This window comes from Prionailurus viverrinus, chromosome X (assembly GCF_022837055.1).
Source record: "Prionailurus viverrinus isolate Anna chromosome X, UM_Priviv_1.0, whole genome shotgun sequence".
Classification (NCBI taxonomy): Eukaryota; Metazoa; Chordata; class Mammalia; order Carnivora; family Felidae; genus Prionailurus; species Prionailurus viverrinus.
This window is the reverse complement of record NC_062579.1, coordinates 52,924,031-52,946,356: the sequence shown is the minus strand read 5'-3', so window position 1 is coordinate 52,946,356 and position 22,326 is coordinate 52,924,031. Positions and strand designations below refer to the sequence as shown.

The window sequence follows — 22,326 nt, the reverse complement described above, 5'->3', positions numbered from 1 at the left end:
AGCGCAGAGCCAGATGGGGGGCTTGGGGATGGAACTCACAAACTGTGAGATCATGACCTGAGCCAAAATCAAGAGTCTGACGCTTAACTGACTGAGCCACCCAGGCACCCGTGAACAAAAATCTTTTTAAACTGAATCTAATCAAGCATCCTGGTCTAACTGCTAATTTAGAGGACATACAGGAGATAGAATATTGGGGATGCAATCAGCAATGCTGTGAGAAACTCAAAGTGACCTGGTTTCCTCAACAATGCCTTTTAAAAAAGAGAGAGAGAGAAAGAGATAACGATGGAAGTGTTAAAAATTAGAAAGCACTTAAGGGGCGGGCATGTGGGTGGCTCAGTAGGTTAGGCATCCAACTTCAGCTCATGTCGTGATCTCATGGTTCATGGATTTGAGCCCTGCGTTGGGCTCTGTGCTGACAGCTCAGAGCCTGGAGCCTGCTTTGGATTCTGTGTCTCCTCTCTCTGCCTTCCCCCTCTTATGCTCTGTCTGTGTCTCAAAAATAGATAAACATTTAAAAAAATTTTTAAAAAGATTAGAAAAAATTTAAAAGACAGACGAACCAGAGACTTTTAGATGGTGGTGGAATAGGAGGACCCTAGGCTCACCTCATCCTATGAATACAACTAAGTAACTATTATATCATCCTAAATACCCCAGAAATCAATCTGAAGACTGAAAGAACAAACTCCACAACTAAAGGTAGAAAAGAGGCCACATTGAAGAAGGCACAAAGTGTGGAGACATGGTTTGGGAGAGAAACGGACTGGACCCTGGGTGCAGTGGTGGGGGAAGGAGCCATGGTTGCATAGAAGGGCAAGAGACAGACTAGCACACAAGAGAGTGCAGGGGAAAATGAATCCCCATAGAAATTGCCAGGGAAAGTGAGAAAGCCTGACTTCTGTGAGTTCTTGCAACCAGCAGGACTTAAAGCCTGGAGTTTTAAAGGTCAGTGTGCTCGGCTCTGGGAGAGCTCAGTAATGGGGCTGTTCTTGGAGAAACGGCAGGCAAACAGCTTAGGGACCTCGTGTGGAAACAGCAATCTGAAGAGCCCTTGGGGCACACAGTGGGGAGGTTATTTTTTCACCTTGGAGTGCCTCCCAGAGAGACAGCAGCATTCATAGAGAGACCCTCTCCAGGAACAAAGGAACTGATGGGCACAACTTCCCTCCCCTGCCACTCAGCATAAGCACAGGGCTACCTGTGGGAACCAGCATAGCACCCACACTCTCTACCTAGACCTGCCTTACTCCAAAGTTCCCCCACTCCAGAAGAACTGCCCCTCCAAGTCACACTTGACCCAGTCCCAGTGTGACAGGCCCCCTCCCACCAAAGACTGGCCCCATACCCTGCCCACACTGTATTTCCAACCCTGGAAGTTTGCGGGACTTTGGTTCTGGTGGCAGTGGCAACAAGTCTCATTTCACAGACCAGAGCACACCTAGTTAAAACTCACTACATTGAGGCCAGGGACCAAACGCTGCCAGCTATAAGCAAAGAGAGCCTCTGCAGATGACTGGCCTGAAGGATAAAGCAGCCAGGGCACAAAAGTAGAGCGCATGCAGCACACATTGGAGACACTGCCAGCGTGCTGAGCCTTGGGGAACAAGGGACACTACATTACAGGGTACCACAGGACCCCTTCTTAGTAAAGCCATGACCCTCAAGAACAAGAGATGTAGCTGACTTTCCTAACACAGAGAAACAGGCACAGTGACCTAGAAAAGGCACAGTGACCTAGACAAAATGAGAAAGCAGAGGAATTTGTCCCAAATTTCATTTATTGAGCAAGGAAAAAGAAAAAAAATAAAGCACAAACCATAAAAGTTTGATATGCTTGACTATGTTAAACAAACAAACTTGTGTTTATCAAAAGACATTATTTAAAAAGGCTACAGGGTCTGGCAAAAGATATTTGCAATTTACATAACTAATAAGGGATAACTATAACTATATATATGTATATATACATATATATAATACGTATATATACATATATATAAAGATAAGCCACCCAGCAGAAAATTGACCTGCTTTAAATTCTCCATCATAAGGATACTCCCTGGACTTGAGAAAAAAGTGGAGGACACCAGTGAGGCCCTTAACACAGAGATAAGGAATAACATAACAGATAAAGAGCTCAATAAATGAAATGAGAAACACACTTGATGCGATGAACAGAGGATGGAAGAAGCAGAGAGATGAATTATGACCTAGTAGAGTAATGGAAAGTAATCAAACTGAACAAAAGAAAGAAAACAGAAAAACGAGAGTAGAGTTAGGGGAATTAGTGACTCCATCAAATGTAATAACATTTGTATCATAGGAGTCCCAGAAGAGGAAGAGAGAGAAAAGGGGGCAGAGTATTTGAAGAAACAATAGCTGAAACCTTCCCTAATCTGGGGAAGAAAACAGATATCCAGATACAGGAGGCACAGAGAATCCCTAACAAAATTAACAAAAACAGATCCACACCAAGACATATTGTAATTAAAATGACAAAATACAGGGGTGCCTGGGTGGGTCAGTTGGTTAAGCATTCGACTCTTGATTTTAGCTTAGGTCATGATCTTGCAGTTTGTGAGATAGACCTTCACATTGGCCTCCACATTGTTAGTGCAGAGCCTGCTTGGGATTCTCTCTCCCTCTCTCTCTGCACCTCCCCTGCTCACACTCTCTCTTTCTCAAAAATAAATAAATAAATGTTAAAAAATAAATAAAATTACAAAACACAGTGATGAAAAAATATTAAAAGCAGCAAGACAAAATAATACCGTTACACACCAGAGAAGCCCCATAAGGCTATCAGTGGATTGTTCCACAAAAATTTTCCAAGCCAGAAAGGAGTGGCATGATATGTTCAAAGTGCTGAATGGGAAAAACCTGCAGCCAAGAACACTCTACCCAGATAGGCTATCATTCAGAATACAAGGGGAGATAGTTTCCCAGACAAATAAAAACTAAAGGAGTTCATGATCACTAAACCAGCCCTACAAGAAGTATTAAAGGGGATTCTCTCAGTGGAAAGGAGAGATTTAAAAAAAATGACAGTATGAAGGATTGGAAACACAGAAGTAGTAAAAATGAATATTTCTGTAAAACATCAGCGAAGGAACTGACAAAATAAAAGGGTGTAAGGTATGATACCATATACCTAAACCTTAGGGAGGAGAGGAGTAAAAAATGGATTTAAATGTAAATGACCATCAACTTAATATAGACTGCTATATGCAGAAGATGTTATATATAAAGCCAATGGTAATCATATATCAAAACCACTAATACATATGCAAGGAATAGAGAGAAAGAAATACAAATATATCACTAAAGAAAACCAGAAAACCATGAAAGAAATACAAGAATCAGAGAAAATCTTCAGGAACAACCACAAAACAAGTAATAAAATGGCAATAAATGCATATCTAACAATAATTACTTTGAATGTAATGGACTAAATGCTCCAATCAAAAGACATGCGGTGACAGAATGGATAAGAAACCAAGACCCAATCTATATGCTGCCTTACACAAGAGGATGTGGTGAGGGGAATGCAAGGGGATGATGGTGACGATGTGGAGAAAGGGGACCGCTCTTATGCAAATTGGTGCAGCCACTCTATGATACTGTATGGAGTTTCCTCAAAAAGTTAAATATAAAACTACCTTATGATCCAGCAATCACACTACTAGGTATTTACCCAAATAATACAAAAGCATTAATTCAAAGGGATACATACACGCCTGTGTTTATAACGGCATTATTTGCAATAGCCAAATTACGGAAGCAGCCCAAATGTCCGTCCACTGATGAATGGATAAAGAACATGTGGTGTATATATATACCTATATATATATATATATAGGTATATATATACATGTATATATATATAGGTATATGTATATGTATATATGTATATATATACATATATATATGTATATATGTACATATATATATGTATATATGTATATATATATATATATGGAATACCACTCGGCGATGAAAAAGAATGAAACCTTGCCATTTGCAATGACATGCATGGAGCTAGAGAGTAAAATGCTAAGTGAAATTAGTCAGAAAAAGACAAATTCCATAGAACTTCAGCCATATGTTGAACTTAAGAAACAAAACAAATGAGCAAAGTGGGGGAAAGAGAGAGAGAAAACCAAGAAACACACTCTTAACTATAGAGAACAAACTGATGGTTACCAGAGGGGAGGTGGGGGTGGGGGGAGATGGGTGAAAAGGTGATGGGGATTAAGCAGTGCACTTCTCATGATGAGCACAAGGTGACTAAAATAAAAACAAAAAAAAAGATGAGCCAAATGCAATGTTTTAATCCTCATTTCAGCAAGCTAAATGTAAACAGTTTTTGAGACAATGCGGGAAATTTGAACATCAATTGATAATACTATCTATAGTATTAGAGATTGTTTTTATGGTGTGTGATGAAGATAGTTATTAAATTTTAAAGTTTTTATCCTTAAGATAGGGTGCCTGTCTTGGTTAAGTGTCTGACTCATGATCTGGGCTCAGGTCATGATCTCATGGTTTGAGTTCAAGCCCTGCATCAGGCTCTGCGCTAACAGTGCAGAGCAGGCTTTGGATTCTGTCTCCCTCTCTCTGCCCCTCCCTGCTTGTGCTCTTTCTCAAAATAAATAAACTTAAAAAAAAAACAAAGTTTTTATCCTTAAGTCATACATACTGAGGGGCACCTGGGTGGCTCAGTCAGGTAAGCATCCAGCTTCGGCTCAGATCATGATCTCACGGTTTGTGAGTTTGAGCCCCGCGTCCGGCTCTGTGCTGACAGCTCAGAGCCTGGAGCCTGCTTCAGATTCTGTGTCTCCCTCTCTGCTCCTCCCCTGTTCATGCTCTCTCTCTCTCTCTCTCAAAAATAAAAACATTAAAAAAATAGTAAAATAGTAAATAGTAAAAGAACAATTAATACATACTGAGTGTTTACTTTGTGCCAGACATTATTCTAAGTACTTCACAATATGTTATTTAATCTTTACGATGATCCCACATTTACAGATGCGGAAGTAAGTCCCAGGGGACTTGCCTTAAGAGCCAGAGTTTGGGCGGGGGTGCGTGGGTGGCTCAGTCTTAAGCTCAGGTCATGATCTCGCAGTTCGTGAGTTTGAGCCCCACGTCGGGTTCTGCAAGGACAGAGCGAATCTTGCTTGGGATTCTTTCCCTCTCTCTCTTTCTACCCCTCCTGCATGTGCGCTCTCTCTTTCAAAATAAGTAAACTTAAAAGACCCAGAGTTTGAGCATAAGAGTTTGACCTCAAAGCCATGTTCTTAGGCACTATGATGTATCATGTTACCTTGAAAACAGTCAGAAGTCATCTCGTCTAGTTATTTTGTAAAATATGCACAGAAGTGTCTCTGAACTGTCTATAGGCTCTGAAGCAGCGTATCACAGACTGGGCAAGGAAAAATGTTCCTGGCAAAATGCATACAGAGAGTGTATGCTGGAGAATGAAAGGGTTCATGGAAATTTAGTTATTATTTTGTAAGGAGTACTGGGGGGAGGGGACAGGGCAGCATAGCCTCTTTGGCCTGTATATTTAGAGACTATCTTTTCAGTCTTGGGGCTGTAAGACTTGGCACCCAGTGAAAGCTCTAGGCAGTCCTTGTCACACAGCTCCAACCAACATCAAAAGAAGTTTAAGTGCTTGGATGTTAATAATTAGAGGTTTGCATGGAAAAAAAATCTAGACTTTATATGTCATAAAATGAGCTCTTGAACTAGAAGTCAATTGACTAAACTGGGATGTAAGATGTATATTAATCAGGGACACCTGGCTGGTTCAGTCGGAAGAGCATGTGACTCAATGTCGGGGTCACAAGTTCCAGCCCCACGCTGGGTGTGGAAATTACTTAAAAATAAAATCTGGTGCACCTGGGTGGCTCAGACGGTTAAGCGTCTGACTTTGGCTCAGGTCATGATCTCATGGTCCATGAGTTCGAGTCCCTCGTCGGGCTCTGTGCTGAAAGCTCAGAGCCTGGAGCCTGCTTCGGATTCTGTGTCTCCCTCTCTCTCTGCTCCTCCCCTACTCGCACTGTGTCTCTGTCTCTCAAAAATAAATAATTTTAAAAAATTACAAAAAGAAATCTCATCCAACCTTTTTTAGAATTATATTACATTTTCTGGTAAATAAATTCTGTCTTGTCTGATATTTATTGCTCAAAGTTAAGAGAAGCCATACTTACTTGATGATCTGAGAGTTAACTCTGATGACTTATAATTTGATTCTGAAGTTAAAAAAAAATGAAATCGTAAGAGGAAACAAGAAGCAAACCTTTTCAAACCCCAAATTTTTATTCTAAACTTGAGCTCCGGAAACACATCAAGGAACTTGGGGAAAAGTTAAAATGAAATTTCAGTTGCAAAAGTTAGCGGTGAACAAATTCTCATGCCTTTTTCATATCTACAACAGTTTGGCTGTACTATAGTACTTGGGAATGCCCAGAGCCTCGAATATTTGTGTTTTAATTTTTTTTTTAGGTCGACTCCATGTCCAGTGTGGAGCCCAGCACAGGGCTTGAACTCACAACCCTGAGATAAAGACTTGAGCTGAGATCAAGAGTCAGATACTTAACCAACTGAGCCACCAGGCACACCTATGTTTTAATTTTTATTGTGTCATAGAGTTCATTTTATTTTTAATGTTTATTTATTTTTGATGGGGGGAGGAGCAGAGAGAGAGGGAGAGGGAGACAGAATCCTAAGCAGGCTCTGCACTGTCAGTTCAGAGCCTGATGCGGGGCTTGAACTCACAAATCATGAGATTCGTGACAGAAAATCAAAAGTCCTGGGGTGCCTGGGTGGCTCAGTCAGTTGAGCATCTGACTTTGGCTCAGGTCATGATCTCACCACTCGTGAGTTTAAGCCCCGCGTTGGGCTCTATGCTGATAGCTCAGAGCCTGGAGCCTGCTTTGGATTCTGTGTCACCCTCTCTTTCTGCCTCTCCCCCACTTGTGCTCTCTCTCTCTCTCAAAAATAAACATTGAAAAAAATTTTTTTTTAAGTTTAAAATAAATAAATAAGTAAATGGTAATCAAGTAAATGGAAAATTTCAATTTTCTGGCCCTGCCAGAATGGGAGATGAAGTATGTTGTGAAGCTTTTCAGCTTTCCTCTACCTTTAAACATTTTCATCTGTAACAGTGGCTCACCAAAGTACTGCTTTTCAGCCAAGGGCATAATGCAACTCAGGATGATAGTGGAAGCAAATCTGGATGTGGGGACGAAGATCAATGGGGGAATGGGAGTTTGAAAAATTCTTTCAGGTAATTCTAACAAACCTTCCTTTCTTGAGGATTTCTACTTAGTCTGAAATACAGTAAGACTAACTGGTGTTTGGAATGTAAGATTTCACTTTAAGGAGTTAGGGTTATAAAATTGGTGGACACTATGAGCACTAGGTATTATATGTAGGGGATGAATCACTGGAATCTACTCCTGAAATCATTATTGCACTATATGCTAATTAACTGGGATGTAAATTTTAAAATCTAAAAAATAAAAAACACAAAATTGGTATACATGCTTGAACTCTTGTTTATTCAGAATATATAACCACAGCTAGCATTTAATGAGTGTGTACTATGTACCAGGCACCGTGCTGAGCACTTCATATGCTCACTGAATTTTCACTACAACCCTGACAGATGGCTGAACTTTAGCTGACTGCTCCAGGTCACATAGCTAGTAAGTTGTGGAAGCCACAGTATGACATTTAAGTCTGTATTTCATAATGTATTTTTTTAAGTTTATTTATTTATTTTGAGAGAGTGTGAGTGGGGGAGGGGCAGAGAGAGAGAGAGAGAGAGAGAGAGAGAGACATAATTCTAAGCAGGCTCTGGGTTGCCAGCACAAAGCCCCAGGCAGGGCTTGATCCCATGAACTGCGCAATCATGACCTGAGCTGAAATCAAGAGTCAAACACTTAACCGATTGAACCATTCAGGCGCCCCTAAACCTGTATTTCAAACCACCACACTACCCTATTTCCAACACATTTGGATCTGAAATGTGGGCTTTTGTTGAAATGTTATTTTTTCCTCCTAGTCCACAAAGAAGTTCTATTGGAATCTGGAGTTACAGCTGGCATTGTAGAAGGTTGAAGACAGTGAAATGACTTGTAAACTTACCTCAAGAGAATGAAAATATGTTGCCCCAACTTTTCTTTCTCTTGTGAGATGGAAATCTGGCCTGTAACTTGCTTAGGATTCTTTCTTAAGATCTAGGGGTATTTAGGGGCACCTGGGTGGCTCTGTCAGTTAAGCGGCCGACTTCAGCTCAGGTCATGATCTCTTGGTCCGTGAGTTCGAGCCCCACGTCGGGCTCTGTGCTGACAGCTCAGAGCCTGGAGCCTGTTTCAGATTCTGTGTCTCCCTCTCTCTGACCCTCCCCTGTTCATGCTCTGTCTCTCCATGTCTCAAAAATAAATAAAATGCTAAAAAAAAAGATCTAGGAGTATTTAAATTATGCTCCATTGTTTGAGATACAGACACCTTTGGAGAGACATTTACTTTAAACCTCAGGCCACACCCCTTTTCAGTTAGTTTCTTAACCGGGAATCTAAGAAACATCTGACATTATATACAGAACCTTATGTATATTTTCATCTTTTTCTGAAGAGGTCGCAGCTTTTACCCTATTTTCAAAATTGTGCATACCCCCAAACGGGTTAAGATTCATGATTTTAACCGGTGTTTGATAGATTTAAAGCTGCTTGATCAAATAGAACAAAGGTAAAAGTGAAACTTTCTTGTTGATAAGGAATCAGTTGGTTTTGAACTTAAGAACTGAGGCCTAAGAATTTTTGCAATACTGGGGAAACTTCATCAAATTGTCTAAGTCAGGGATTGGGGAAGAGGCGGGTAGGCCTCCCTACCACTTTGGAGGCTTAAAAAACATCCTCCTCCCACTACCACCCCTCTTGAGAATCTAGCACCTTTTTTTTTCTAATGAAAATGTTCTCTCTTAAACTCCCAGTGTATTGTGGAAGAAGCCAAAAAAACAAAAAGATTGGCTTAAACTCTTGCTTTCATGGCCATCATATATGCCCAGTACTATGCTGCTATTATTTTATTTATTTATTTTTGAGAGATAGCACAAGCAAAGCAGGGGCAAGATAGAGGGAGACAGAGAATCTGAAGCAGGCTCCAGGCTCCAAGCTTTCAGTGCAGAGCCCAAAGCGGGGCTCAAACCCATAAAACTGCAAGATCATGACCCGAGCTGAAGTCAGACGCTTAACCAACTGAGCCACTCAAGCACCACTATGCTGATATTATTGTAAAAGAGAGGCAGAATGTCAAAATTTAGGATAAAGAAATTTAGGAAGTGCATTGTCTAAAATAACACAGCATCTAATACACTTACTGCTAATATACTCTCTTCTGATATACAGCTGGGAAAACTGAAGCAACATAGATCTGGCACCCTAGCAATCTCCATTTCTCATCTGCAAATTCTTTTTCCTTCCGAAGTATTTAACAATGTCTCTACTTTTGAGCATTTTTTTGCTCCCGTTTTTCCAATATAGCCTTTTCCTCTCCTTAAAATATTCCTGATTTCTTAAGAAGAAAACAAAGGAAGAGTGAATAGTTTTGTGATCATTGATATTCCATACTTTCCAATGTAATTGAATTCTGCTTCCTCTGTTATTTGACCATTTCTTACATAGATTATAGATAACTAAGTCAAGTGTACGGTTGATAGAAGGTCTTATTATATAAGTGAGAGAGTCACAAACACAGGATTTAAGGGTTCATTTTTATTTTATTGTAAATCAGGATGAATGGATATTTAAAAAATTTGGAAAGTTGTAAGATGGAATTGATTGAAAAGACTCGATTCAAGTCCCCAAAATGTAGAGACTCTGAACCTATATAAGTAAAATTCAAAAGAAATGATTTTCACACTCTTACATCTTTTTAAAATTTTTTTTAGTATTTATTTATGTTTGAGATAGAGAAACAGAGCACGAGCAGGAGAGGGGCAGAGAGAGGGAGACACAGAATCTGAAGCAGGCTCCAGGCTCCGAGCTGTCAGCACAGAGCCCGATGAGGGGCTCGAACTCATGAACCATGAGATCATGACCTGAACTGAAGTCAGACACTTGACCAACTGAGCCACCCCACTGCCCCCAAAGTCTTACATTTTTTAATCTGCAGAATTTCTAATTTATATATAATATAAACTGCTACAGTTTGCACATGACACTCATAAATAACAGGTGAGACACATAATACTAAAGGTAATTTAGTATTTTTAAAAAGTTTAAGTTATTATGAACCAAAAAGCAAAGGAAAAATTTGCATTACTTACCTTATGATTTAAAAATTGTGATTCTAGGGGCGCCTGGGTGGCTCAGCCGGTTAAGCGTCCGACTTCGGCTCAGGTCATGATTTCATGGTCCGTGAGTTCGAGCCCCGCGTCGGGCTCTGTGCTGACAGCTCAGAGCCTGGAGCCTGCTTCCGATTCTATGTCTCCCTCTCTCTCTGCCCCTCCCCCATTCATGCTCTGTCTCTCTCTGTCTCAAAAATAAACATTAGGGGCGCCTGGGTGGCGCAGTCGGTTAAGCGTCCGACTTCAGCCAGGTCACGATCTCGCGGTCCGTGAGTTCGAGCCCCGCGTCGGGCTCTGGGCTGATGGCTCAGAGCCTGGAGCCTGTTTCCGATTCTGTGTCTCCCTCTCTCTCTGCCCCTCGCCCGTTCATGCTCTGTCTCTCTCTGTCCCAAAAATAAAATAAAAACGTTGAAAAAAAAATTAAAAAAAAAATAAACATTAAAAAAAATTTTTTTTAAAAATTAAAAAAATAAAAAAACAAAAAGTAAAAATAAAAATTGTGATTCTATATGTCTTCTAAAGCACTTAGAGTTACCAAAAGATTATTAATATTATCACTATTATTACTTTAAGGTATACTAAAGTATTTGAGGTATATTAAAGGCATATTACAATTATGATTATTATTGCAGGTGTAATTGAAAATGCACATTCCAAACCCAGGAATTTGAATTTACATTAAGCGACCCCTACTGCCACTTTGATGTACACTAGTTTAAGAACAGCTGATACAGAGGCTAACATTACTTTGGGAATGTTGGTGGGTCACTTTCCCAAACCTCTCAGATCAGAATTACTTGGGCTGTCTGTAGAATGCACAGACCACCAGTCCTCTTCCCTAGATATTCTGACTCAAGAGGGCTGAACTGGAGCCTAGGAACCAGTATTATTGTTGTTGTTTTTAAAGTTTATTTTGAGAGGGGAGAGAGTGGCAGAGGGGCAGAGAGAGGGAGAGAGAGAATCGCAAGCAAGTCCACGCTGTTATTGTGGAGCCCGACACAGGGCTCAAACTCACAAACCTTGAGATCACGACCTGAGCCGAAATCAAGTGTCGGATGTTTAACCAACTGAGCCACCCAGGTGCCCCTAGGAACCAGGGTTTTTAACTACCTTCAAAGCTGGGGGAGAAACAAGTGAGATTATTGAGGCAAATAATGTACTGTGGTACCTAACACCCAGGGACTGCAAGAAATTTACACTACCAATAGGAAATAAATTGGCTATTTTTACACCGATAAGGGACTGAAGATTTGGAAAAAGAAACCTGAGGGGCACCTGGGTAGCTCAGTCGGTTAAGTGTCCGACTTCGGCCCAGGTCATGATCTCACGGTTTGTGGGTTCGAGCCCTGCGTCGGGCTCTGTGCTGACGACTTAGAGCCTGGAGCCTGCTTCGGATTCTGTGTCTCCCTCTCTCTCTGCCCCTCCCCAGCTCATGCTTGCACTCTGTCTCTGTCAAAAATAAATACACTTAAAAAAAATTAAAAAAAAAAAAAGAAACCTGAGGTTACCTTCTCCAGCTCCACTCCACTCCCACTGAAGTTTCTCACTACTTTTAGGATAAAGAGAAAACTCCTTGTTAGGGTCTCCAGTGCCCAGAGGCATGGTTTGCACCCTTCCTACTGCTTAGATATATCCAACACCCATCCTTCTGGGTCTTGATTTAAAAGGGTCCATCTCCAGTCCAAGTACTTAATCCGTCTACCCTTTGTACCTTTCAACACGTTTCCTCATTTGTAAAATGAGAATAGTAATACCAATCTCCTAGGTGGCTCAGGATTAAATGAGGTCAGGTAAGAAAGGCTCTGTGCACAGAGGCAGGCATAGTGGATGACGGCTATTATTTAATGAAATCAAGCTCTGGGTCTACTTCCTCACAATCCGTTCTTCAACCCGCTTGCCATCTGGTTTCAACACTCATTCCAAAGAGACTGTTTGCACTAGGCTCACCAACTGCCAAGTCCAAAGGACAAATTTCAGTCCTTATATGATGGACATTTCTGCAAGTAGTGGACATTGCTGACTGCTCTATCCTTTGAAATTCTCCTCTGGCTTCCATAAAACAGTGTAACCTGTTTTCTTCATACCTCTCTGGCCAGTCTTTTTTTTTTTTTTAATGCTTTATTTATTTTTGAGAGACAGCACCAGCAGGGGAGGGGCAAAGAGAGAGGGAGGCAGAAGATCCAAAGCAGGCTCTGTACTGACAGCAGCCAGCCTGATGCAGGGCTCGGTCTCAGGAATCATGAGATCGTGATCTGAGCCGAAGTCGGTTGCTCAACTGACTGGGCTACCCAGGCGCCCTCCCCACCTTTTTTAATGTTTTATTTCTCTGGCCAGTCTTTTAGAGCATCTTTTGTGGTTCTTTCGTTGCTGACCTTTTCAGATTTAAAAAATATACATATATTTAAAATTCTTTAAAGGTTTATTTATTTTTGAGAGAGAGGAGACAGAGTACGAGTAGGGGAGGGGCAGAGAGAGAAGGAGATACAGAATCCAAAGCAGGCTCCAGGCTCCAGGCTCCGAGCTGTCAGCACAGAGCCCGACGCAGGGCACGAACCCACAAACCGCGAGATCATGACCCGAGCTGAAGTTGGACATTCAACCAACTGAGCCATCCAGGTGCCCCTAAAAAAATATATATATTTTAACTTTATCAAAGTAATATATGCGTATCTATACACCAATAACAGCAGCCCAGCAAGGTCTTCCTTGACCATTAAATTAGCATCCTCGCCCCATATCCTCTCATATCACTTTGTTTTTTCTACATAGTACTTCTCACCCTTATTTACTTATTTATTGTCTATCTTTACTACATTGTATGCTCTTTGAGGGAAGGGGTTATGTTTTATTCACTGCTGTATTCAGAGCACCTAGAATAATGCCTGGCACCCACTAACTAGGCTCAACCAAGATTTATTGACTGAAATATCACCCACATTTAATCTGTCACTCATAGATACTACCTCCTACATTCTCTCAACCTCTGTCCACTGTCCTCTCCTTACAACCGACTGATTCAGAGCTTGTCGAAATGACTGCCACAACCATCTTCATCCTGTCCTCCTACAATCCATATCCCAAAGTGCTTCTAAAGTGATCCGAGTCCTTCAACAGATCCCTACTGCCTTTAGGATGAGGTCTCAATGGCAAAACACACAAAGCTCTCCGTGATCTGGACTGTGCTGAGTCTAGTTTCAGCTCTTGCCAGCCCCTTGCATGTGTACTGCGTTCTGACCATCCCCATTTACAGTCACATGTTCTTTGCACATGCCATTTTCTCTGCCTGGAATGATGCCCATTCCCCATCCCCAATGCCTTCCTTGCCTGGCTTACTCCTACCAGTCATTTCTGGGAAGGTCTGCCTCCCCCTGTTCCAGAGCTGGGGTTACATGTCCTCCTCTTTATCTTTACAGGACACCATACTCATCACTTCACTTATCACACTCTTGCGTGGACTCGCCCATCTCCAGCACTGTACTCAGCGCCCAGGACAGGGCTTGCTGCAGAGCAGTCGAGAAATCGTGACTGAAAGGAAATCCACCCATCTGTCTCTTATCTCTGGGTCTTCACCCCACACTGCCTTATGTTTTCTGAGAGCTGTGCTGCTAAGTACCTTTGGAGACAAACCACACAATGACTTGGTACCATTTTAAGTCAACGTCTTTAACCTCATTTGGGCTGGTTCAACACCCAGCAATCCTTTTTTTGGATCCCGTCAGCTCCAGCACCCACTTCCTTCAGCGACCAATAAAAAACACAAATGAAAACAAAGAACAAAAAAGAAACACTTAAATATAAGTAGAAGTATTTGTGGTGATAAGAAGGGGCCCTACCCCCCCTTCACCTGACTGCTAGAGGTGCTAATGGCTTGAAGTGCCTCTTGCCACCCCATTTCCTTGAGTATGCACACACAGATGTATACCCCCAAATGAAATCAAACATCATTGCCTATTATTGGTCTGATTTTTTTCAAGAATATCTTCCTGCATTAGTACATATTGATTTTCTTCATTTTTTTTTTAACAGTTGCATGCTTTCCCACTGAAGGGCTATGCCTTCATTCAATCTCTGTGCAACAGTCAGGCACATAGCTAGTTTCCCGTTTTTCATGACCGTCCTTTAGTAGTTCAACAGTTATTCAAGCTCCTGTCCCATTTCCACGTTTTTTGCAAGGATCTTGCCTGTTTCACAGAGGAAACAAAGCCAGAAGGTGGGAACTTCTTCAACTTCCCAACTCCCTTATCTCCACACTGATCTAAAACTACATCCATCCTGGGGTGCCTGGGTGGCTCAGTCGGTTAAGTGTCTGACTTCGGCTCAGGTCATGATCTCACGATTTATGGGTTTGAGCCCCGCGTCGGGCTCTGTGCTGACAGCTCAGAGACTGGAGCCTGCTTTGGATTCTGTGTCTCCCTCTCTTTCTGCTCCTCCTCTCTCAAAAAAATGAGTAAATGTTAAAAAAAAAAAACAAAAAACACTACATCCATCCTTTGCTCCTCAGGAGAAAGAGACCACTTCTGCAGAATGGATTGCTAGCCATGCTGCCTAACATTCCCTTCTGTGCTCACACAGGGCTTCCCAACAGTTCTCCCATTTTTTTTCCCAACCCCTTTCTCTATTGCTTTCTCCCCCAAGCTTATAGAAGCATGTGTACTTACCTTCCAATTTTAAGACTCTCCCCCTTTTCTGCCTCACAGCCTAGCTTCTTTTTTTTTTTAAGTTTATTTTTATTTATTTTGAGAGAGAGAGCACGAACTGGGGAGGGGCAGAGAGAGAGAGAGAGAGAGAGAGAGAATCCCGAGCAGGCTCTGAACTGTTAGTGTAGAGCCCGATGTGGGGCTGGAACTCACAAACTGAGATCACAACCTGAGTTGAAACCAAGGGTCAGATGCTTAACCGACTGAGCCACCCAGGTGCCCCTCACAGCCCAGCTTCTTAAGAGTAGTCTATGACCTCGGGGCGCCTGGGTGGCTCGGTCAGTTAAGTATCTGACTTCGGCTCAGGTCATGATCTCATGGTTCAGGAGTTCGAGCCCTGCGTCAGGCTCTGTCTGACAGCTCGGAGCCTGGAGCCTGCTTCCAATTCTGTCTCTGTCTCTCTGCCCTTCCCCTATGTGCTCTCTGTCTCTCTCTCAAATATAAAACATAAAAAAAAATTTTTTAAGAGTAGTCTATGATCTCTAGTGTCACTCCCCTCATCTTCCATCTGCTCCCCACCCTACTGCTGGCTTCCAGTCTCACTACTCTACAACTGCTTGTGCTAGCTAGGGTCTCCTGGGACCTCCAAGTTGCCAAAGCCAAAGGCTCTCGCTCAGGCTTCCTGTGACTTCACCTCTCTGTGGCACCCATGTGATCTCCCCCACCCCTTAAAATTTCTTTGGTTTGAGAAGTACCACTCTTCCAGTTTTCCTTCTATTTCTGACCACACCTAAATACTGGTCTTCACCAGAATTCTGTTGTCCATGCTCTTCTGACTCAACACGTGTCCTGGGTGATCTTAACCTGCTCCCGAGGTTACACAAATCCTAAGCTTTCTACCTATTTCCCTTTAAACTTATGTGCTTCTAACCAAACTTAGTGATTTTCTCCGACCTTCCACCCTCAACCTATGAATAGTATCACTTACCCAGTCACCTAAGTCAGAAACCAAGCTTCCACTCTTTCACTTTCCATTATGCAGTCACCAAAGTGTCCCTCTCATTATGCCCCTACTGCCAACGCCTCGGCCAACTTGTTTCCATCATCTCATCTGGCATCAAACCACCCTCCCCGGTCCATCTGTTCTCACACCGTGGCCAGCGTGATCTAAGATGAGCATTTGGGGGCACCTGAGTGTCTGTTGGTTGAGGGTCTGACTCTGGATTTCAGGGCATGATCCTCGGGTGGTGGGATCGAGCCTTGCGTCGGGCTCTGTGCTGAGCATGGAGCTGGCTTGGGATTCTCTCTTTCTCCCTCTGGCCCTCTCCCCTGCTCGCACTCTAACTAAAAAAAATAAGGGGTGCCTGGGTGGCTCAGTTGGTTGAGTGTCCAACTTTGGCTCAGGTCATGATCTCGCAGTTTGTGAGTTTGAGCCCCATGTCAGGCTCTGTGCTGACAGCCTGGAGCCTGGAGCCTGCTTCGGATTCTGTGTCTCCTTCTCTCTCTGCCCACCCCCCACTTGTGCTCTGTCTCTGTCTCTCAAAATTAATTTTTTTAATTAAAAAAAATTTTTTTTAATTAAATTTAAAAAAATTCATATGTGGATCTTGAGAAACTTAACAGAAGACCATGGGGGAAGGGAAGGGGAAAAAAATTGTTATAGAGAGGGAGGGAGGCAAACCACAAGAGACTCTTAAATATAGAGAACAACAGCAAAAAAAAGAATACACGAGAGAGAGAGAGAGAGAGAGAGAGAGAGAGAGAACAAACTGAGGGAGGACGGGGTGGGGGTGAGAGGGAAAATGGGTGATGGGTACTGAGGAGGGCACTTGTTGGGATGAGTGCTGGGTGTTGTATGTAAGCCAATTTGCCAAATCATATTAAACAAATAAATAAAATTTAAAAAATAAAAACAAAACGAACATTTGATCTTGAGATTTGTAATGACCATACTACACATGCTCCGTCTACTCCACCCATCCTCAATACTTGTTCCATGAACAGACCGTGCAACTTTATGCCCCGAAGCACTGCTCCCTCTGCCAAGAATGCCCTCTCCCCTCTGCTCCCTTCTGTCTGGCAAACCCCTACCTACTCTTCATGATCCATCTCAAAGGTCTCCTCTGTGAAACCTTCCCATCCTTACTCCACAAGCAGAGTTGGAAACTCCTTCCTGTCACCACAGATCCTCGTTAAGTATTTATTGCAATGATCATGTCTTATTCAACTTATTTATTTACATGTCTGTGTCTCATTATAGACCTTAAGTTCCTTGCAATCAGAAACTAGACCTCACTTTTGTATCAGCATCAGACACACTGCTTGATAAAGACAGGGGGCTTGATAAATGTTGAGTGAACAAATGAATGAATACCATGTACCCGTGCCCAATCTCCCAAACCAAAATTCTGTCATCTTCCATTCCTCTTCTTCTGCCTCCGAATGCCAACTGGTCATTAAGTCCTGTTGATTCTGCACCGCCTGCTCCCCTGAAGATCTCTCAAATTCATGCCCCTCCTCCCTATCTTAATGCCACAGCTCTACACTGGGCTCCATTTCCCCTTGCTTGAACGAGATTTGTTCCCCTCCAAACCACTCTCCACACTATTGCTGGGTTTTTTAAACTTTATTAGAAAAATAGTACATACTCATAAAAAAATTTTAGGCAATCCAGAAATAAAAGCACAATACCCTCCCAGTATACATAAAGCTATATTGCCCCCTCCCCTCCAATCCCAATACCCGGAGGTTATCACTGTGAACAGTTTAGCATACCTCCTTTCAAACCTTTTCCTTTGCATATACAAGTATATACACACACATAAATACACACGTGGTTTGGGCTTTTACAAAAATGGGGTCACACTTGTCTGTTACATATGGTTCTTCAATTTCTTTCATCCAATGTACAGAAAATTTCTAAAACACAAATCTGATTCAATCATCCCACCAGAATTCATCATTTCCCATAATATATAAATCACACTTATTATCGTCAAGGATATGCTTCCTGCGTCTTTCAGGCTCATCTCTAGCCATTCCAGCATAAATCACCTCTCATCCTTTCTGGGACAAGGCAGGCACAATCAATCAATCTAGGAACACACTCTGCTATCTCTAGACTTCGGCCTTTTCACTTCATGTTACACTGTCTGGACTTTTCTTTATCTGGCAAGCTCCTATTGATTCTTCAACAGTCAGCTTACAAATTACCTCTAGGAAGACTTCCCTGGCTTTTCCGAACATGATCACTCCTCTGTTTTCCCCTATATTTTGTGTCTAGCTTCTTAATTGCACTCATTGCAGAGCACTGTAAGGATTTATAAACATGCTTTGAATTCCACTCCCCCTCCCCCAACACGAAGGCGAGCTCTTCCGGCGAAAGCAATGTGTCATCTTTGCCTTTACATCTTAAGGATCTGACAGAGTTCTTGTCACGGAGGAGATGCTCAATAACAAATCTCTTGAGGATGTTATGATTCTGGGAACATTTACCTAGTACCTACTATGCATAGGCCCATGTTCTAAGCATGAAAAGAAACAGAAGACATAGTCTTTGCCCTAAGGAACCCTTTCCCCTGGGGAGGAGGGGTACAGAACACATTCACAAAGCAACGGATCATTTCTGACATATAGGCCGTTTCAAAGATTGGTAGCCATTTGCCTCATCATATAATTGAATAAATAATAAAGCCACAGGCAGTCTGTCCGATAGGTTCATGTGTTTACTGGGGCGCAGAGCCCACCAGAACCCAATTCTCTGTCCCAGCAAGGGGGCTGTCACCCGTTCCAGCCTGCAAATTACAAAGCGGAGATGATGCCACGCTTGGCAAATTTTGAAGACACCAGGAAGACAGAAAGTTGTTATTCCTTTCATCATTTGTCCTCCTTCCTGAGGGAAAAGGGGTACTGAGAGCAGTAAGTAGAGCTAAAGGAGGGTGCTGGAAGCAGAGAAGATTGCTCTCCTTTTGTCAGTGGTAGGGGAGAAGGGGTTGCTTGGTTTTAAATCACAGTGTGGCACTGCCCCAAGAAGATCAGAAGAGGTGACTTATTATGATTTATTTACTATTTCTTAATAAATTAATCCAGTGATTTCAGGATCAGACACCATATAATCATAAACAAATCAGGGAAGGTGAACCGCCTAGGCTGGAGACCAGGGAAGGCTGACCAAGGAGGCCCAAAGGAAGCCTCATTCATCAGAGTCCAAGTCACTGTCCCCAGCAATGGAGTGGAAATCCTCACTGTCCTCCTCATCCTCTGACAGGTGGACCTGGCTTAGTACGCTCGGCCCAGAGCGCTGCTCTTCTTCCTCATCTTCTTCCTCCTCTGATACCTCATACCCACCGATGCTGCTGAAGCTTGTGTCTTGGGTGTTTGACTTGGGGTCAGGCTCCTCATAGCTCCCATAACTGAGAAGAGAAACATGTCATCTCTCAAGCTCGGGCACCATCCTCTAGATGACCAGTCCTGTTCTCGGTGCCACCGAGGGATCAGCTCATCTCACCTCCCCTAGACACTAAAATGACTCATTTTGGACTGCTCTACAGGTCCCCAAGAGGAAAATGATCCCGTTCAAAACATCACCCTGCCAACTTCAATATACATTAAGAACCCGAATTAAAGTGCGCCCAAACAACACACTGCCAGCTTACGGGGCCATACATGTTCTGACAGCCTCATGGTTTCATGTACCATTTATAGCTTCACTCATCTGTGTTTCTAATTAGTCAACAGTCTTGAAGATTCTACTTCTTCAACAGATCTTCTCTCTGTCCCCTCCTTTCCACCTCTACTCTGCCTGCCTTAGCTTAGTCCCTTGTTTTCTCTGGCCTGCACCACTGAACTCAGTCTTCATGCCTCCAGTCCTGCTCTCCTCCAATGAATTCTTCACACTTCCGCCAGAGTGCTCTTTATTTTTTGTTTATTCTTAATTTTACTTAAAAAAAAAATCACACAAGCAATGCATGTTCACTGGTTTTAAAAAAGATAGAGTATATACCAGAAAAAATGAGAAAAAGTCATCAAGAACTCCACCACCCAGAGATAATCTACTGGGGTATATGATCTTCCAAATTTTTTTTCTGTGTACTTCACTTAGATGCTTAACCATTTTGTTACTTGACAAAATTGGAGTACTCTACAAGCTCTTTTAGGAATCTGCTTTTTTCACTAGTGATTATAATGACCATCTTTCCACATCAATAAACATATATCTAGAGCATCATTTTGATAGCTGTATGGTGTTCTGCTATACGGCTGTAACAGGGTTTATGCAACAAGTCTCTCACCAGGCTATTTAAGCTGTCTCCAACTTTCCCACTATTAAAAACAGTGCTGTGATGAAACTCCTTGTACAAGTGTCTTGATGAAGGTGTTTTATTATTGCCATAGGATAACTTCCTAGACATGGAACGTTGGGGGCCAAAGGGAATGCCCATTTTTTAAAGTTTTTGGTTTATAAGAATAAATTGCTATACCTCTCTCACACCCGCCACGGTGTGTTTTTCCTCACGTTCTTCCAACCCTGAGCATTATCACTCATTTTCATCTCTGTCAATCTTAGAGGCAAAATATTGCATTTCGTGGTTTTACTGACTTTCTTTGGTTCTTAGGAAAATTATTTTTTCACATAGTTATGGGCCATTTGCATTTCTTTTGGGGTACAGAGCAATCGTTCCAAAATGTAGATCTGCTCCTACTTCTCGTTCAGTGTCTGCCCCAAACTTTCAGGCCCGTCATGATTTGATCCTTACCTACCTCTTTAAATCAGTTCCATCACATGGATCATGGATCAAAAGCTCCAGCCATGGAGCTGCCTGCATTCTCTAGAATTCTTTCATGCCTCCTGTCCTGTTCTGGCTCTCTGAAGTGCCCTTTGCTTTCTTCTTCACCTAGCTAAATTCCTAGTCTGAGTTAACTCAGTTTCCTCCTCTAAGTGGCTCCCCTTCCCCAATCCTACCCAAGTTCCAGAAAAACCCTGTGGTTACCTGTCACAGCACTTTCACGTCACACTACGATTGTCTATTTACCTGCTCTAAGTTTCCCAGTAGCCCGAACTCGTTGAAGGAAGGGACCGCATCTTACTTGCTCTTTAAGTTGTGATATAAATATTCGCTTAATGAGTCAATAAAGACCCTAACTGCTTGTTGCATACCTCTGGCTAGATGTATCCGACATGTCTTAAATCTAACGTGTCCAAAGACAAATTCATTTTCTCCTCCTTTCCCACCTCATCTAATACCTGTTCTTCCTCTTTCCTAGCTCAGTGACATTCCCATTCATGAAATATCTTACCTCCCTACCTCCTGAATGCAACTGATCTATCTTCTCAACAGCTCTTGTATGTCCCTTCCTTTCCCCCACGCTTCTAACAGATCCCAGTTGAAATCCTTACCATTGCCCTAGAGTTATTTAATACAAAAGCCTTCCCTTTCCTTGAAGTGATGATCCCCATTACCCAAACTCCAAGTGTCTCAACATGCCATTTAAGGTCCTCTGCAATATAATCCCCTGCTACTTCTGGAGCCAACAACCTCCCAACAACCTCCCTTTACTCGAGAACATCCTTCTTCTATTTCAGTGCGCCTCTGAACATACTGTCCCGTCTCTAAGGATCTCCTCACCTGCTGCCACTTTTCTACTTAACAGACACCTATTCAGCCTGTCAGGTCCAGTTCAAATGTTCCCTCATCTGCAAAATGTTCCATGATCACTCCAAGCAGAGTGAGGTACTCCATCCTCAGTGGTGACTTGGCACTTTGTACTTAACTTATGCTATAGCACTTAGCACATTATATCCAATGATTTTGTTTGCATCAGCCTCCTCCACTAGACTTTGAGGTCCTCAAGGGCAGGATACGGCTTGCTCCTCTGTGTATCCTCAAGGGGCTAGCACAGTGTCTGGCTCTAGGTGCTCAGGAAATCTCTGCTGGATGAAACTAATCTGATGCTGGGCCCTCTGACATCAGAGCTGGGCACTGATGCCACAGCCCTGTAGCACATTGCTGCCAATTACCTGATGTTGCTATCCTCCAAACCATGAGAAGCCTCCCCACCGTCTCCGTCATAGGACATCATGCTTTCTTCATTTTCCATGCCCATCCTTGTGTTCTCCTGAAGCATGCGGGGTTGTTTGGGTCTTATCCCACCAGACCCCACATCAGAGTCACTTCCGCTTTCACTCAGCTGGATAGCTGTGAAAAGAAGGAGGGCCTGAGATAAGCTTGACAGAATTAACATCTTTGGCTTGATCTTCCAAAACTAGTTACGGCCATATATCCACACAGGCACTGTGGATCCCTCACCTCGGAGTGCCTAGGGACA

At 42.6% G+C, this 22,326-nt stretch overlaps 1 protein-coding gene across 6 annotated transcripts in view; it reads right to left on the bottom strand.

The window, feature by feature from the left end:
• Nucleotides 1-17,611: 17,611 nt before the first annotated feature.
• TAF1 (TATA-box binding protein associated factor 1) overlaps nucleotides 17,612-22,326 on the bottom strand; it is an 85,457-nt gene continuing 80,742 nt past the window's right edge. For 5 of the 6 annotated variants that reach the window (XM_047843440.1, XM_047843443.1, XM_047843441.1 and 2 more), the window contains 2 exons: nucleotides 22,019-22,196; nucleotides 17,612-19,412 (listed from right to left, as the gene is read on the bottom strand). In XM_047843440.1, coding sequence (XP_047699396.1) covers nucleotides 19,193-19,412; nucleotides 22,019-22,196 — 398 coding nt within the window. In that variant the 3' untranslated portion in view covers nucleotides 17,612-19,192. Of the gene's footprint in view, nucleotides 19,413-22,018; nucleotides 22,197-22,326 lie in introns of those variants that run through there. The other variant, XR_007148878.1, reaches the window with a different exon arrangement.